The sequence below is a fragment of the Capricornis sumatraensis genome, chromosome 14 (genome assembly GCF_032405125.1).
Source record: "Capricornis sumatraensis isolate serow.1 chromosome 14, serow.2, whole genome shotgun sequence".
Taxonomy (NCBI): Eukaryota; Metazoa; Chordata; class Mammalia; order Artiodactyla; family Bovidae; genus Capricornis; species Capricornis sumatraensis.
The window spans coordinates 15455159-15472619 of record NC_091082.1 but is presented as its reverse complement, the minus strand read 5'-3'; the positions used below and the strand labels follow the sequence as shown (position 1 = coordinate 15472619).

At 48.6% G+C, this 17461-nt stretch overlaps 1 protein-coding gene across 1 annotated transcript in view; it reads left to right on the top strand.

Annotated features, from left to right (window-relative positions):
* LOC138090711 (plasma membrane calcium-transporting ATPase 4-like) overlaps positions 1-16548 on the top strand; it is a 109008-nt gene extending 92460 nt beyond the window's left edge. Inside the window, 7 exon segments of the mRNA XM_068986408.1 lie at positions 2160-2351; positions 2938-3151; positions 3727-3938; positions 4892-4999; positions 7157-7333; positions 11094-11174; positions 16234-16548. Of these exon segments, the coding sequence (XP_068842509.1) occupies positions 2160-2351; positions 2938-3151; positions 3727-3938; positions 4892-4999; positions 7157-7333; positions 11094-11174; positions 16234-16548 (1299 nt within the window).
* Positions 16549-17461: the final 913 nt, after the last annotated feature.

Below are 17461 nucleotides of genomic sequence, written 5' to 3'. Positions count from 1 at the left end.
AGAAGACAATCTGAATGTCAGGGTGTTCTTTACTTCTGAGTAAATTATTGTTTCTAGAACTTTTCAGTGGACAAAGCTAGGAAATACGTCTTTTATATCGCTTTTTGGTTTTGTTTCTTTGTTTTAAAGGTAGAATGCTTCATGAATTCGTATTGGCATTTCCAATTCACATTTAGAATTCTAGAACTAACTTCCTAATTTTACTTCCCTGATTTTACATTGATCTAAGGGTATTAACATAATTATTATTGGCTTTATCCTAATATATATGGAATAGTCTCAAGAGAGCAATAATAATACAATTACTGTACTAAAAACAGGTAAAGATTTTTCTTATAGTTCTTTTTATCCTGTAGGTATATCCTACTACAGACATAGGATCAAAGTACTGTGGTTTTCAGAAAGTCATCTAGAACTTTTCATTTTGTGTGGTTTGCCATCAGCTGGTTATACCACTTCATTATATCATGTGTTGGGCTGGTTTCTTTTTTTCCATTTTTGAGATTGCTTATTTTACACTTAATGTTATTTTACGCCTATACGAAGTAGTTACATGATTCTAAACTAAAATATATGGAACAAGGTCTGTTTATAGAAGTCTAGCTTCCATCCCTTTCACCTCCAGCCTGTTGCCTCCTTCTTAATCCCACAGATAGCATCTTTGATTTTTGGTTTATCCTCTGTTTGCTCCTTTAAAAATACAATCAAATATGTAGTATATTTATATCCCGTTCTCTTAAATAAGGGACACTTAGCTATATTTATCTGTATACACACTATATACTCTTTTTTTTTTCCCACCTTGCTGTTTTTCATTTAACAACCTAACTTGGAGATTATTCCATAGTAGTACAATATAAAGACATCCTTTCTTTCTTTCTTTTTTCTTTCTCTTCTTTCTTTTAACAGTGCATAGTACAGAATTGTGTGGATATATTAGAGAATCTTTTGAAAGGGAAATTGAATTATATAGTATATCTAACAGATATTCATTTGTTGCAATCTGGATAGGAAAATAATACTACCAGGTAAACAGAACAAATAATCTAATGGTACAGGTCAGATTCACAAACAAGCTTCTCTGTAGGTTTTAGGGGTTGTAAGACATGGCATAGAAGTACGGTCTGGGGATGTTAGGAACAGTTTTGTTTAGCAAGCAGGGCTTAATTAATTCACGAGGCGTTTAGGATAGATATCAGACACGACTGAGCAACTTTCACTTCATTAAGGATAGATAGGATTTAAATGGAAGGGGAAAGAGGATGCTCCAGGCTTGGACAAAGGGCGTAAGTGGAAGACTGAACTCTCGAAGTGAATGAGAGAATTCAGGGAGTCGTGAATAAATCAGTAGGCTTTGAGCAGAAAGCTTATATAAGAGCAGTTTAGAAAATGAACCACAGTTCACTTGGTGAAGGCTTTGACTACCAGATTAGAAAGTTTAGTGTTTCTCAAGCACTGCTTTCAACCACTGGTATGTCTATTTACAAACCTTGAGTGGCAAAGAGTCAGACACGACTGCACGTCTAAACTGAACTGAACTGAGTGGTTACCTGGAAATAGGATTTTCAATAAGGACAGGATATCTGAACCATGCTGCTGGTCTGCTCCTTCTAGGAAAGAACGTAGAGTGACTTCAAGGTGTGGGGGACATAAGGATTTAAAGTGGATATTTAATTTGAAGGTAGAACACAGAGGACTTTTCCCCTATCTTCTAATTGCTCCCTAAGATGGAGAAGTAGACGGGACAGGAGACCGGAATATCAAAGGTGACTGTGATTTCCAGCCTCAGTTCAGGAGTGCGGTGCTGGCACCGTGGAATATCAAAGGTGACTGTGATTTCCGGCCTCAGTTCAGGAGTGCGGTGCTGGCACCGTGGAATATCAAAGGCGACTGTGATTTCCAGCCTCAGTTCAGGAGTGCGGTGCTGGCACCGTGGCCCGGTGCCCTTTTGCACACGTGACAGCGGCACATTCCCCTTCCTTTCCTCTGGGGGAGAAGACTAGAACACGCTGGTTTAGTCTGTGGAGCTCGTGTGGCTGCTGTGCCCTCTGGTGTTTGTGCCGAGTTCTGAAGCTTCTTGGAGTTGAGGAAATGGGTTCCGAGTACAGATGAGCTCCTTTTCCAATTCCTCACTGTTTTCCTCCCCCCTCTTACCTAAGGGTATTGCAGGCACAGACGTGGCAAAGGAGGCCTCTGACATCATCCTAACAGACAACAACTTCACCAGCATCGTGAAGGCGGTGATGTGGGGGCGGAATGTCTACGACAGCATCTCCAAGTTCCTGCAGTTCCAGCTCACCGTCAACGTGGTGGCCGTGATCGTGGCCTTCACTGGAGCCTGCATCACCCAGGTGGGATGAGCTGAGATGGGAGGGATGGGGCTGGGGCCAAGAAACAAGGGGTGTGACGTTACAGTGTGTCGGCCGAGGAGCAAGGCCCAGCGTTTCTGCAGGGGTGTTGGGGCAGGAATTTGCTCTCCTGAGTCCATCTGCTCCTGTGGGAGGATGATCATGTATCCACCATTAATGCAGCACTTACCTGTTAGCCAGCATGATAAGCACTTATTTGAAGGTAGAACAGGAAGGACTTTTCCCCTATCTTCTAATTGCTCTCTAAGATGGAGAAGTAGACGGGACAGGAGACCGGAATATCAAAGGTGACTGTGATTTCCAGCCTCAGTTCAGGAGTGCGGTGCTGGCACCGTGGAATATCAAAGGCGACTGTGATTTCCAGCCTCAGTTCAGGAGGCTGATCTTCATAAACAGCCTTGTAGAATAGGCATTATCCCCGTTTTACAAAGAGGTTAAATAAGTTTCCAAGTGTGACTCAGCTGGATAGCAGGAGGTAGGCCCTTTCAGGGGCAAAGGTGAGGCTGACGAGTGAGGTGAGGGGTCGTCTGCAAGGAAAGCTAAAAGGAGTGGTGGTTCTTCCTGCCAGGATTCCCCACTGAAGGCCGTGCAGATGCTGTGGGTTAATCTAATCATGGACACCTTTGCCTCGCTGGCCCTGGCCACAGAGCCTCCTACAGACTCTCTGCTGAAGCGCCGGCCCTATGGGCGCAATAAGCCTCTGATCTTGCGCACCATGATGAAGAACATCCTGGGTCACGCCGTCTATCAGCTCACCATCATCTTTTTCCTTGTCTTTGCGGGTGAGCCATGGGGAGGTTGGGGAGGGTGGGGTGGGGGCCAGCGTGTGGAGTTCGAGAAGGAGATGGGCAGAGGGGGCCCGAGAGGAGGAGGGCGCAGGGCGCAGCCTGAGTCAGCGGGGCAGTAACATCTTCGCGCACTGGGTGCACCTCTGTTCCCACCGTGGTATAATGCCGTGGTGCGTTATGGCATTCTCTGACTCCTCTTAAGAATCTCTCAGGGATAACTTTATGATACCTTTCTTTAGATCATGAAACTTAAGCTTAGGTCACATATTGAGTAAATAGCGGCACTGTGTTTCAAACCTATGTCTGCCAGACTCTAGCACGTGTAGTTTTACCGCCATGCATTGCCGCAAGAAGGCAAATATTGATGGAACAAACTGAGAGAGAAGGTCAGAAATGCTGAGACCAGGGCTAACACTGAAAACGCCTCGTGACCGTGTGGCTTGGACACTGACCGGTTAGAGTGGACACCAACCCTAAGCAACAGTGAGGCCCCACTCATCTGTCTTGACTCAACCTCAGCCCTCCCTGAGAGTGTACTCAATCTTCCGGTGCACCCCTCTCCCAACTAGGTGAGAAATTCTTTGACATTGACAGCGGAAGGAGAGCGCCTCTGCATTCTCCGCCCAGCCAGCACTGCACTATTATTTTCAACACCTTCGTGCTCATGCAGCTCTTCAACGAAATCAACTCCCGCAAGATCCACGGGGAGAGGAATGTCTTCTCGGGCATCTTCCACAATCTCATCTTCTGCTCAGTGGTGCTGGGCACATTCATCGGCCAGGTGAGATTCCAGCAGGATTGGGATAGAAGGTCTGGGAAGATAAAGGCCAGATGCTGGAAGCCAGGATTGCCTGGGTGCCCCAGAAGAAGGCTAGGGACTTGGGCTGCGGGTTGCACCCTTTGGGTTTCCCGGCTGGCTCTCATTTGCTCATTTCTCTAGAATTGGATCCCTCTATGTCGAGTGCTCCAGTGCACGGCAGCATGTTGGTAGTGAATAAAATAAAATTTGTAGAATTCTTTCCTTAACTTTCTAGAACACAGAAATTTAACACAGTGACCGGGAGGAAGGTCTCTGTCTTGTAACCCCTTTCATGCCTTGTACCGGCACACTTGAAATGTGCATGCAGGTGCCAAATAGGCGTCTCTCTGTCCCTGCCGCTTTGTGCTGGAAGGGCTCATGGTACAAAATGCTACACGATTCAAGAGTAAAGGAGAAGAAATGGCGTGATGCCATGTGCAGTTGCAGATAAGCCTGATGTGGATCCCTTCTGCGGGGCTGGAGTCAAGGGCATGACTGCCCTGCTGGGGAAAGGATCGAGCGCCTTTCCTCTTGCCACCGTCAGAGATGTCCCAAGACAGGTGCCATGCAAGAGATGACGAGCACAAGAGTGTCTGCCTCTTCCTTACTTGCACACTTCCTAAGTTTCCCTGCTCTATCACTGTTGGCTTCCGTCACAGGAAGCCCTTAGCTCCCTTTGATCCCCTCGCCTTTGCATTAATAGTGTTCATAGTGACTGGAAACTCCCCATCAGAAGGCTCTGCAAAGACTGTTGGTGTCTCTGTTCCCTTCCCCCCATCTGGGTCTCTTCTTTCTCCTTCCCCAACAAGCAGACCAGGGTTTGCACCGCAGGGATCCTGGGGCAGGGAGCTGACGTGGCTTTGGTGGCCTTGACTAGAGGGCTGGCTACCTGTTACTTGCCTCCCAGTCACAGGCTGCCTCTTTGTCTGTTCTAGATCATCATCGTGGAATTTGGGGGCAAACCATTCAGTTGTACAAAACTCACCCTGTCCCAGTGGTTCTGGTGCCTCTTCATTGGTCTTGGAGAGCTGTTGTGGGGCCAGGTGAGTACGGACACAGCCTCCCCGCGGTCGCACAGCCGGAGACCTCCCCTCCCCTAGATGAGATGGAGCAAGCAGCTTTGGAGACCCCCCAGCTCCAGACCTTCGTGCTCTGCTTCCCCGTTCCCTCTGCCACCAGGCTCTCAGGTTCTTTCCATCCTGAAGGATTCCAAGCCGAATGATTAGTGCCTGACACTTCAGAGGCTTCTGATCTCTTCTCGAATCATGCCTGGAGACAGACAAATCCCTTAGCTTCTCTGAGATGGAAGTGGAAATTTTCAGTGCTGATTTTGCTAAAAAGGAAAAAGTAAGGGTCTTAGAAGCAGAAGCGTTTACAAAGCCCGTGTCTGCAGTGGAGCTGCAGTCTGGCTGTGCGTGCTCTGCCTCATGCAGCAGGACCCCCTTGCCTCTGCTGTTTGTCACCATCACCTTATCCAGGATGAATGCCTGACTATCACCTAAGATAAATTCAGACTCACGTGGTCTCTAGAGAAGCATTGTAGTGCATGGTTCAAAGCCCAGGCTTAGCAACCGCCTACCTTGGTTTGAATCCTGGTTGTTTTTTAGAAACTGCATCATAGTGAGTACATTTCTTAGCAGCTCTGCCTCAGTTTCCTCAACTCAGGATAGCAAGGCCATTGTGAATCATTCTTAATCAGCAACCCAGGTTCCATATAGAAATGACTTAGACAAATGTCTAATACCTTGTAACTACTCAATAAATGTTAGCTATTAACATTATAATAATATAAGCAGGTTTGATGAGAGCTTGGTTCCTTCCCTAGTACCACTTTACAGCTTCCCCTCATCAGTAATTCTGCCTTGGGCTCCGCTTCTGCTTTGCAGACCCTGGGTCTCCACTGATCGGTGCCCAGCCACCTGAGTAATGGAGGCTTTGCTCTAACTGGCCCCAAAGTTTCCTCCTAGGACTGCAGGCTTTCCCCCATAGACCTGCTGGTTATTTCCTCCATACCTCCTAGTTGCCTCCCTGATGAACCGCTATCCCAGTTCCTAACACACGTCCCTCCAGCCTGCTCTGTTTGCTGTTTGTTTACCAGTGGGTCCCTAAAGCTTTCTTGTTTCATGTACTGTTTGAAACACTCACCCGGATCGAGTTTCACATGTGGCCACGTGGCCTTGAAGCCTTCCTTCTGTATCACAACAGCTCCTTCCAGCATCCGAAAGCAGCATGTGGACGTTCTGTTTCAAACGTTTGACCCCACGTAGGACTGCTCACGCGGCCCCCCTTTCGCAGCTGAGCCCTGTCTGCTCCTCTTCTTGTTTGTAAAGGAGAGCTGACCGGCAGGCACTGAGCTTACTGAGTGGTTCACTTTGAATCGCAAGCCCGAGCTTCTGCTCCATGTCCTCTGAGAATATGGATATGTCCCTTCTTCTGTGGGCTGCCCCATCCGCTTTCTCACCTGAAGCCCAGGAAGACCTTCAGGGTCCTCTCACTGCAGTTTTATAAAGGAGGGATCACTTAGCATGTGGAAACTGAGAAGAGGACCCCTCCCCTCCGACAGCCTTCCATCCCCCTTGTGCACACACACACGTTGTGACCGTCTTGTCCCCAGCCATGTTTTGCCCCAGATTCTTGTCTGTGTCCCCTCCCACCGTGTACCCCGCATTCCCACCGTGTACCCTGCATTCCCACCGTGTACCACACATTCCCACCGTGTACCATACATTCCCACCCTATACCACGCATTCGCACCGTGTACCACACATTCCCACCGTGTAGAATGCATTCCCACCCTATACCACGCATTCCCACCGTGTACTGTGCATTCCCACCCTATACCACACGTTCCCACCCTTTAGCACGCATTCCTGCCGTGTAGCACGCATTCCCTTAAGAGACAGACGGCAAAATCAAAAGAGAACCGAGACAGGAGGAGGAGAATAAAGTGTGTCACAAGGCGGATGCTGGGCAGACACTAGAATGTACATTCTCCTTCGAGTGTCCGCAAGCGCAGACAGCTGGCCGGGCCCTGGAAGATGCTGGCCCAGGCGGGCTGGTGCTTCTCTCTCTGCTCTCCCTCCCAGGGAGAGGGGTGCTGGGGCCCAGCGTGACTTGCCCAGAGCCTGGCGCACGCGGCCGAGTGACAGCTCTTCTCACCCTGATCCTGGTGTCTCCCCTTCTACTGCCCCTGCTCTCAGGTCATTTCCACGATACCTACCCAATCCCTGAAGTTCCTGAAGGAGGCTGGGCACGGCACCACCAAAGAGGAGATCACCAAGGATGCTGAGGGGCTGGACGAGATCGACCATGCAGAGATGGAGCTGCGCCGAGGCCAGATCCTCTGGTTCCGGGGCCTGAACCGTATCCAGACTCAGGTATGGTGATGGTGGCCTGTGCTTGCCCTGGAGGAGGAATCCCATCCGTCTTTATTGGGAGGTGTTGGGAGGGCAGTAGTTCTTGGTGGCCAGTGTCTCTACCCTTCTTAAGGCCCTCTCACTGGTCGGTAGCCCAAGCTCCCTTGCTTCAAGTTAGACAGAGGCAGAGGCGGCCATTCGGGCTCCTCTGAGAGGAGAGTGATTGTGGAGAGCCGAGAGCACAGGACCCCAGCTGCTAGCATGGTCCTCTAGCTTTGGGTTTGTCTGAAGGCTGCTTCCCACCCTTCACAGGTAGGCATCTTCCTGCTTACAGTCTCTTGTAAGCACTAGGCCTAACCTCCGGTGGGAAATGTTCAGAGTCTTTCCTGACCCTGCAGAAGAAAGGATTCAGACAGTATCTCTGCACCATCATCCCCAGCAGACATTTACTGTACATCCTCAAGCTGCTATTAAGGGAATGTAGCTGTTATCTGGAGGATCTTCGTAAAAGAAACTCACTCTTTTATGTCTTCCCCACTCAAAATGTAAGACCGTGATGGGGAACCTTATTGCTAAGTGTATATAAATCACAGTAGTCTCTGAGTGCCTGAGTGTCTTTTACAGGTTCAGATTTTCTCCCCAGAAAAGAAGAGGCTATAATTTCTTCACACCATTTCCCTTCCTGCGATTTCTGAAATGGGCTAGAAGCTGCTCCTGCTGCTTATAAGTGCCATGCCTCTAACCCTACAGTAACTTTTTCTCCCCACCTTTCATGCAGCAGCTGTAGCTACCTTTTCCTGGGTAAAGGGCCTGGTCTAGGCCCTTCCCTATTCTTACCTCACATACCTCTGTTGTGTTAGTCCTAAAATTTCCTGTCTCAGGGAACTGGAAATCCCCAAGTTCTCAAAGGTGTTCTCCAGAGAACAGGCCTATGCCTCTCTGCAGATTGGCTAGAGATCCCAGAAGTAAATTTCACCCTCTAAATAGCACTGCAGGTGGTTTCAAAAGTTCCTTCGTCAAGACCACCACTTTCTAGGGAAGAAAGTGAAATGAATATTCTAAAGTAGAGACAGTGATCACCCCTTATCCATGACTTTGCTTTCCTTGGTTTCAGTTACCTGTGGTCACCCACAATCTGAAAATATTAAGTGAAAAATACCACAAATAAATAACTCGTAAGTTTTCCATTTTATGCCATTCTGAGTAGCTGATGAATCTCATACTGCCCCACTCTATCCTGCCCTGGACGTAAATCAGTCCATTGCCTATCATATCCTCACTATACCAGCTACCTGCCCATTAGCCTAGGAAAAAGCATCGTGTATACAGGATTTCACACTATCTGCGATTTCAAGCACCCACTGGGGGTCTTGGGATTTACCCCTGCAGATGAGGGAGGACTCCTGTAGCAGCTGGGAACTGGTCTCCAGTAGACAGGACAGCAGATGGAGATGGGGAGCCAGGGCTCGGGAGGGAGGTCCTGGGCCCCTTTCCCGTCTGGAGCTCCTCCTTGCAGAGGGAAATCCCAGGGTCTGCAAAAGCCCCCTGAGCACGTGCAGAGTTTCCACAGCAGCCCCCGCTCCAGGCTGCACGTAGTGCACCCTCTTCTTCCGTGTGGCTGACCCCTTCCCACACGCAGACCCCGAGAGCTCAGTTCCTGTGGCTCCCGTCTCTGAGGCCTCGGAGCTTCCCTGCAGGTCTGTTCTTTTCAGAATAACCTGTCTTTTCTTCCCTTCAGGATCATCTGCCTTTTCTACTATGTACATTTTTTCCTAGCCAGGATCCCCTCGTTCCAGTGTCTTGTGGCTCCTTCCCAGCCTTCTCTCCTGGGGCTGAGACTCATGGATCTTCCCTTTCCTCCACTACCAGTGTCCACCCCCTCGACTCTATACCCCTCTGGTTTTGCTGCCTACGTAGCTTTAGGTATACCACCTTTCTCTGTTGGAGCAAGAGGCACTTGGACCAGAATGACATTAAAGCCCAAACTCGGGCAACATAGGCAACCTGTTAGAGATGCTGTGATGAGCAGTCTGCGCCATCACCCCTGATTCCACAGCAGCTATGGCTGACTGTGCTAACTAACCTTCACCCTGGATCCTAAAGCCCTCTCCTGGCATCATCGCTTCACTCAGCAGAGCTGGTCCTTGTCATTCTCCTTGCAACACCTGAGATGGGAAGAGCCAGGCTCTGTCCCGTCCTGGTCCCTGTAACTTTGGGAGACCTAAAAGCACTAGAGAGCGGAAGTTTGGGAAACTCGAGGGCTTGAATCTTGGTAAACTTCCATCTTCATTGTTTGGGGCCTTGTGGCCTTAACAAGCCCGAGGAGTGACTCTCCAGCCCCTTCTTCCGTGTGGCTGACCCCTTCCCACATGCAGACCTTTTTCTCCCACAGCGTCAGGCTCCTCCATCCCTTGGAAGTGAATACTGTATCATGTGATAAGAGTGGTATTTTAGCTCAAACCTGGTCTGAATCCAGAAACTAGCCCTAAACATTTCATGGCTTCTCAGGAAGCTTTATAAATAAGAGCAACTGTCTGATTCACAAGGTCCCTGCCCTCCCACCTTCTCACCTGGGGAAGTGAGGTTAGATGAGTGGCGTCAGCACCTCTCCCACCTCCCTGGTAGACTGACCCATGGTGTTAGGCATTTGGGCATTTTTAAGGTGATTCTACCAGATCCTGAAGGGTAAGGGAATTCTTTTTGATTTGTTCCTTGTCATTCAGAAGTCAGGGATGAAGGTGGTAGGTTACCGAGGCCTCAGATCAAGGCCACTGTCAGAAGACAAATGGCCTTCATTGCCTCTGTCTCCGAGGAGTCGGACCCTGAAAATCAGAGGCAGTGTGTGCAGGGCTAGACCCGCAGCTGGTGAGCACCGCCGCCACTCTCAGCCAGCTCTTCCTCCTGGGCCCTCCAGCTCCTCCTCCTGGGCCCGCCAGCTCCTCCTCCTGGGCCTGCCACCTCCTCCTCCTGGGCCCGCCAGCTCCTCCTCCTGGGCCCGTCTGCCTTCTGAGCTCATGACTGACTTGGGCCAGTGCTTCCAGGACCCCAGCGCACGACTGCTGTTGGAGGCCTTCTCTCTAAGGGCCTGGCCCCTGTGTTCCTGAGCCCCGCCTTAAGAGGCCTTGTCCACTCCCACCCAAGGAAGGGGTATCTCAGTGAATAACCCAGAAGAGGGTGAGCCCAGCAATTTCGTGGTCCAGGAGCCTTTTCCTCAAGGCCACTTGTGTATGGGCTACTATATTGCCTCTGTTTAAACACATAAGTTGTTTTCCTGGAAAATCTGCAAGAATAGGTAATCAATTTAATTGGTTTAGAGTTCCTGAGCCTCAAAACTCAGGAATATATACTTTGCCTACTATCTTAAATTGCATGCTCTATTTTTTCAAGAGTGTGGGTCAAAGCTGTGAATAAGCTGTCACTCTCTGTCAGGAGTCAGGAGTGAGAAAAGTGCCTTTAATTGTAGATGTGTCTGGACACCGGCACACCTCAGATGTCCATCACGGGCTCAAAGGGAAGGGAAGGCAAGGCTAGATTCTGGCTGGGGATGTAGACTCCACGGCAGACTGTTCCTTAAATGAAGTGTGATGTGCAGCTAACGTTCTTCCCCCCTTCTCCTGACTGTTGTTTCGTGTGTGAGGGGTTCTCTCTGGCTTCCCGTCTCCTGTCCCCTTTCCCCAGTTCTTTCCATCCCCTCCCCTAACCCTCTCGGACCTTCCCTTCCTCTTTTCTCACTTCTCTATGACTGTGGAGCAAAGCTGTCTCACTTTCTGATTCTTTGCAGATCGACGTAATTAACACATTCCAGACGGGAGCCTCTTTTAAGGGAGTCCTAAGGCGCCAGACCGTGGGTCAACACCTTGATGTAAAACATGTTCCTAGCTCGTCCTATGTAACAGTTGCGCCAGTTAAATCTGCCCCCACCACTTCTGTGGCTGCTGCTGTCTCATCTCCTACTCTGCGCAGTGAGTGATAGTCTATTTTGATGCATGATTTGCTAAAATGACCACAAGAGAGCACGTGGCAGTCACTTTAACCAGTCGTGGTTATCTTTTCCTTTTGGTTTTTCCCTTTGGTCTTTGAGTTGGGCAAAAAGTTGGGGCAAAATCCCCACTACAAAACTAGCTGTGTGCCCTTTAATTGGATTATCTTTTTAATGTTGAAAAGCTATTAAACCGTAACCATTTTAAAGACAGTAATCTTGTTTCTGATGGTTCCCCTGCATTGCCTGTTCCTTCCTTGATTCTGTTTGTTTTACTTTACTGTGTTTGTTGCTTTGTTTGAAGATGTTGTTGTTGCTTTCCTCTCCTTCTGCTCCTTTGACTGTCAACTCTGTCTCCTAAGGTTAGGTGTAAGGTTAAGCCAAATGAAGACTCGAGAACTCTTTTCTTCTGGGGGCAAAGTTGAGATCTCCTGAAAAAAAGGCATAAAAGGAGCTATTATTCCCATTTTTTTTAAGCAGTAGATCTGTCATAGTTGAATCAGTGTTGAGTGTGGCCAGTACTAATAGTGTCTTTTTGGCCACCACTCCACTGTTAGCTGGCAGTATTGGCATAAAAGTGGTAACTGAATGTGAAGAAAAGATGTTCACTTCACATGCACAGGCCTGAGCATCCCCGTTGTTTTACTTTTCAGGGATCTTCAGCCAAACTCTGGTTTAAGAATCTATTCATTCACATCTCGTGGGAGAAATATATAAAAAGATCAAAATAATGTATTTTTCACCTGTTAAAAAATTTTTTTTTTCTTGTAGGAATTTCTGAAGAGCAACCTTTTTTCTGTTTTCCTCCTTTCCTCTAATCTGATTGTTTTACTTATAACCAACACTTCACATTTTATTTTGGCTGTAGTTTTAGGACCCCTTTCTCAGTCGTCCTGTCAACCAGAATGCCATCAGGGCTCACCCTAAGATCTGGTAGATTATAGGTAGATTATTGGATTATTGCTAATGCTTATGCCTTCCTATTGCTGATCTTTTTACCTTCCCCAAGTGGGACCCAGAGAGGAAACAGAAGTCTCTTTGCTGATAGTGCTGTTAAGGTATTTGGTGGGGAAGGCGTCTCTCTGTATTAAGTATGTTGTGGGCTTCAAATACCTGAGTGTTTAGTCTGTTTCTTTCTCCCCAATTCCTGGATACCAGCACTCCAACCCTGGGATGGGCGGTAAAGAAAGCGCAGTTGCCTTCTCTGGGGTTCACTTGATGGTGAGTGTGTAGGATGGTCAGACCTAGATTACCCGCTGTCTTCCTATCTAAGTGTTCTCATGTGAGGTGTGAGGAGCAGGGGGAGAGGAGGTCTATGTGGTGCGTGTTCTTCAGGCCCAAAGGCAGCCAAGATCTGTGTCTTACCCTCCAGCACGCAAGGCTCTCCTGCTCTAGTCCTCCCGTGTTCCTCCTGTTCCCTGCTTTCTTCTGGCTCTACCATGTCCTTCTAACTAGTCTCTGTTCTATTTTAAACCCTGCCTCTCTGTTGGGAAGGGTTAGTGTCAACTGTCCTGGTGATTTGAAGGTGGGAGGACACTAAGCAAAAAACAGTGACCACTGGGCTCATGTAGAGTTGCTGGTGGAGGATATGGTGCAACCCCTCAAAGGTAGAAAACCCGGAGAGTCAGGCCATCCCTGCTCTTCCTCCAGCTGTGCCTTCTTACTGGAGGGCCTAGAAGTTATAGTCAGGCATTTTAAAACCCATTTCCCATTCCAGATTTCCAAACAAATTCAATTATTTATCTAATGTTTGGCAGACAGATCTCTAAGATTTCCCTCTCTGCATGCTAAGTTGCTTCAGTCATGTCTGACTCTTTGTGACCCTGTGGTCTATAGCCTGCCAGGCTCCATGGGATTCTCCAGGCAAGAATGCTGGAGTGGGCTGCCATGCCCTCCTCCCCGGGATCTTCCTGACCTAGGAATCGAACCTGTGTCTCTTATGTCTTCTGAATTGGCAGGCAGGTTCTTTACCACTACCACCGCCTAGGAAGCCCAAGATTTCCCTCTCTAGGAAGGCCCTAATTCCTTCTCTTCCCTTAATTTCTGCAAAGGAAAACTGCAGAATACCAGCTGAAGAAAAGGGAATCTTCATCTTCCCATTCACTGAACTCCAGAGAGTGGCCCTTAGCACTCATGCCTAATCTAAGGGCCAGCCTGGTTCGGGCCTCCGAGCCGTGAGAAACAGTTGCTCTCCAGTCAGCCACTTTGATCTGTAGGATAAGCGCCCCAGAAGGGACGTTTCCCAGAGGTCTGAGCAACGGTGATTGGGGAAGGAAAGGTTGATTGGCCAAGCGGAGAGGGCCTGAAGGTTGCCCAGCAGCCGCTTCTATCTGTGTCTTGTCCCCCACACACTGCTCGGGCACCAGGCACTGTGCGTCAGGAAGGGAGGCTGCCGCCACCTGGGGTGGGCTGGTGATGAGGTAGCTGTGTGGTGGGCATCCGTGCGTGTCACAGAGTCTCCGAGGTCAGTGCTGGGATTGAGGGGCCTTCTGGCGCAACCCACACCCTCTGCCCACCACCCTCCTTTCCGCCTGCCAGGCCACCACATGGTGCTCCCTAGCTCTCGGACTCCTCTTCTCGAGCTTCCCTTACAGGTGGCTGCTTTCTCTTTAGAGTCCAGAGCCCTGCTATCCAGCTGGATGACTGTTCCTTGCTCCCCTAAAGAAGAAACTGTCCCTATCTTTTCCACCCCCCATCCCCACGTCACCTTCATCTCCCTTATTGTTTGCCTGTAACAGTGACTCATCCCCCCAACAGGTGAGAGGAAAAGCCACCAAACAGGGCTCCAGAACCTCATTGCAACCCCTGTTTTTAAACATCTGTTTTCTAGATTGGACTTAACATATAATTGTTTTAACAAAGTTTTCAGTGACTTTAAAAAAAATAGAAGCAGGAAGTTTGAAAATCACTCATACTGAAGATGACCAGCTCATGATATAGAGGTGCCTGTCACCTGTAGCACGCGTTAGAAATGTGGAGATCGGAAGAGTGAAAAGAGTGGGCTGTGCTAGCACTCCTGCAGGGGGAGTGTGGCTTTGAGGGCATTGGATTCGGTCTTGCTTCATCCAGGTGCTTTGCTCTAAGATTTGATGTAGACCCATTATAACTTGGGACTTCCTGAAACCCAGATGTAACCTGGATTCCATCTGATCTTACCAAAGGGATAGAAGGATAGATCCTAACTTTGTGTGCAGCAAGGTGAATGTGTACCCAGGTTCCTCGATTCTTCTTGGCTGAAGCACTGAGCGGATGTCACTGAGTGACAGCGTCCTCTGCCTTCTGAGCCCTGAGTGCCCTCTGTCCTGTGGGTCTGCCGGTGTGCTGTGGAGTGAGGCAAGATAAAGCCTTAGCCGGCAGAGATGCAGCTTCCGTGAACCTGCCCTGTGCGTTACTTTGGCAGGTTCTGCACAGTGACGGGAAGCGTTGAGACCAGCTGCACAGTTCATTTGCCTCTCTGTGTGCTCTGCTGGGTCCGTGTTCTTCAGGAAGGTGTTCTTTGCTGGAAGAGGCGCCCCGCCCCAGCCCCCATCACTTCTCTTCCCTCTCCCACCTCAACAGTCTCTCCTGCATTATTTCCATTTCTTTTCTGATGAAAGAACTTTGGGATCAGTCTAGGATCAGCCACCTCCCAGAACTGAAACTGTCCTACGACCGCTTTCTTTTCCCCTCTCCCTCCAGCCTCTCAAGATCCCACCTTGCCCCTACTCTAGTACTACCAACCCAAGTTCTAACGGGTACCTCAGAGAGGTTTCCAGTTTGGAAAAACAGCTGCCAGAGAGCTGGTGCCTATGGATAAAGTGAAGGCTGGCAGAGGGATCAGTGCCTGTCAGGTGTTTCTTCTTCTCCTCTAAACTGAACCCCTTCCTCTGCTGTGCAGTAGAGCAAAGCCTGTGACACTCACAGGAGTGTATCCCCTTTGAGAAACCGCAGGGGGCTCCCTTTCCTCCATCCTCTTGATCCATCCCATCAGGAAAGCCTCCTGGCCTGAGTAGCTTCTGTTCTGAGCCCACGCTCTCCCTCCCCTACCTAAGATCATGTTCCTCTTCGTAATTTACAAACAGCGGGAGAAAGCTCTGTGACTCGGCACAGCCGCTGTGTGTCAGAGTCATGGCCGCACACGTCCAGCCGCATCTGAACTGAGAGAGCAGCCCTCTGTCAGCCTCGGAGGGGGCAACTGTGATGCCTGTATTTATCCACCTCTTCAAGGGGAGGGGCTGAAGGAGTGGAGTTCTGCTTTGTTTGGGGGAAGAGGACACAGTGGAGATTGTGGGATATAAACATATGCATGTTTCCTGACTGAAAGCAATTATTAAATTGGAGGGTATAAGAATTTTGATTTCTTGCATGCTGCTAACACAGCTGCACGGTATTGTCTGCCTTGCCGCACAGTATTAATGGTCACTTATCACCCAACGTGTATTGTGTGCAAATTGATATGTATTTGGCTTATTGAGGGTTTTCAACAGATAACTTCAATGTGTAATCTTCCATTCCACACTCACAAAATATTTGGCCCCAACACACAAATCCACATGTCTGGATCATCTTTTAAGTTTGACTATTAAACTGCATCTATTTCCAATGTCCTTGCCTTCCATCCAAAAGAACTAATGAATCTTTTTGTTTCCTATTTAATTTCAAGAGTAGATTGTTTGGAAATGCTAACTTTGCTTTGGGTTTTCTACTTTTTCTTATGCAGTTTTGAAATATTCTGGTTGTTTGTCATTGTTCACTCTCCCCACCCCACCTCAGTGCTTGAAATTTAAGTCACATGATGTTCTGGTGTTTCATGATCTCTTCTCATGCTTTTGGTTTGGGTTGTGGGGCACTAGTGTTCTGTAGCTGGGCTTTGTTTCTGTCATCAAACCACCCAGTCCCCTGTTCTGCTGACCAGTTCTCACCGCTGCGTTTTCTCACCCTCCTTTTCCTTCCCCTGGTGTAGATCAAAGTGGTCAAAGCGTTCCACAGTTCCCTCCACGAAAGCATTCAGAAACCCAAGAACCAAAACTCCATCCACAACTTCATGACCCACCCTGAATTCACCATAGATGAGGAGGGGCCATGAACACCACTCCTGGATGAGCAAGAAGAGGAAATTTTTGAAAAGGTGTCTAAGCCTGGGACTAAGATGTCCTCGCCGGATGGTGAGGACACTCCAGAAACCAACAAAAACAACAGCTCGGTGGATTGCTCCCGAGCACAAATTGTTGCTTCCCACTCGGACAGCCCTCTGCACAGCCTGGAGACGTCAGTTTGAGCTTCGTTCTCTGCTTCCCGTTCCTGCCTTCCCTGTCCCCCTTTTATCTGTCCCGTCATTAAGGCGATGATGGGCGTTCTCACTGTCGTGTCAGCTGCTCCCAAGTGTGAAGAGCCACGAGCACAGACCTACGAGGATTTTAGCTGAAACTCAAGTTGGGGTTTGCAGCGGGACCCAGCTAAGCCCCAGGCAAGTGATGTGGGGTGGATCTATTCCTTGGACGTGTCAGTAGTCATTTTGAAAGAAATGGCGACAATCATCTTGGCGTCTACCCCACCTCCAGTTCTCCCCAACATTCATATCTATGTCACCAGTCTCCTTACTTCTGGGTTTTTACCCTATGAGTCTATGCTGTTTATGAGCTCAGTTCAAAATTCAGAGCTACAAACATTATCAAATGAAATGTGTTGAGGTAAGAATGGAAGGTACAGAATCAGATTGTTTTAAAACAATTTTTCCATTTTGAAAACTTATACCCAAGGCTCTTAACTTCTTTCTGCCCTTCCAGTCAAACTTCCCCACAATCTCTTGGTCCTTTGTGACCATTGTCTTCCTTACCTTCACTCTAAGTTGTGATGATTAAAAATATAGAAAGAATATGGGTGAGTTGAGTCAACTTTGACCTTTCTCCCTTCCGGCCCCAGTGGAACTCTCGACTTATTTCTAGAGACAGATACATTTCTTTGCTAACAGCCCTTTGGAAGCAGTTGAGAGCAGGTAATACTATATCCCTGTTGTTGCCAGCTTATCTTCTTCTAAACTGCCATCTTGCCCGGTGTGTGTGGTTTCTAAGTGCCAGGAAGATTAGCCTTGACCATGAAGCTCACACAGATGTGGTCTGTAGTTTTTACCTGAAGCCTGAGCTTCCTCCTTTTCCAAAAGTGGTGGCAAAGGAATGAATTAAGGTTGACCC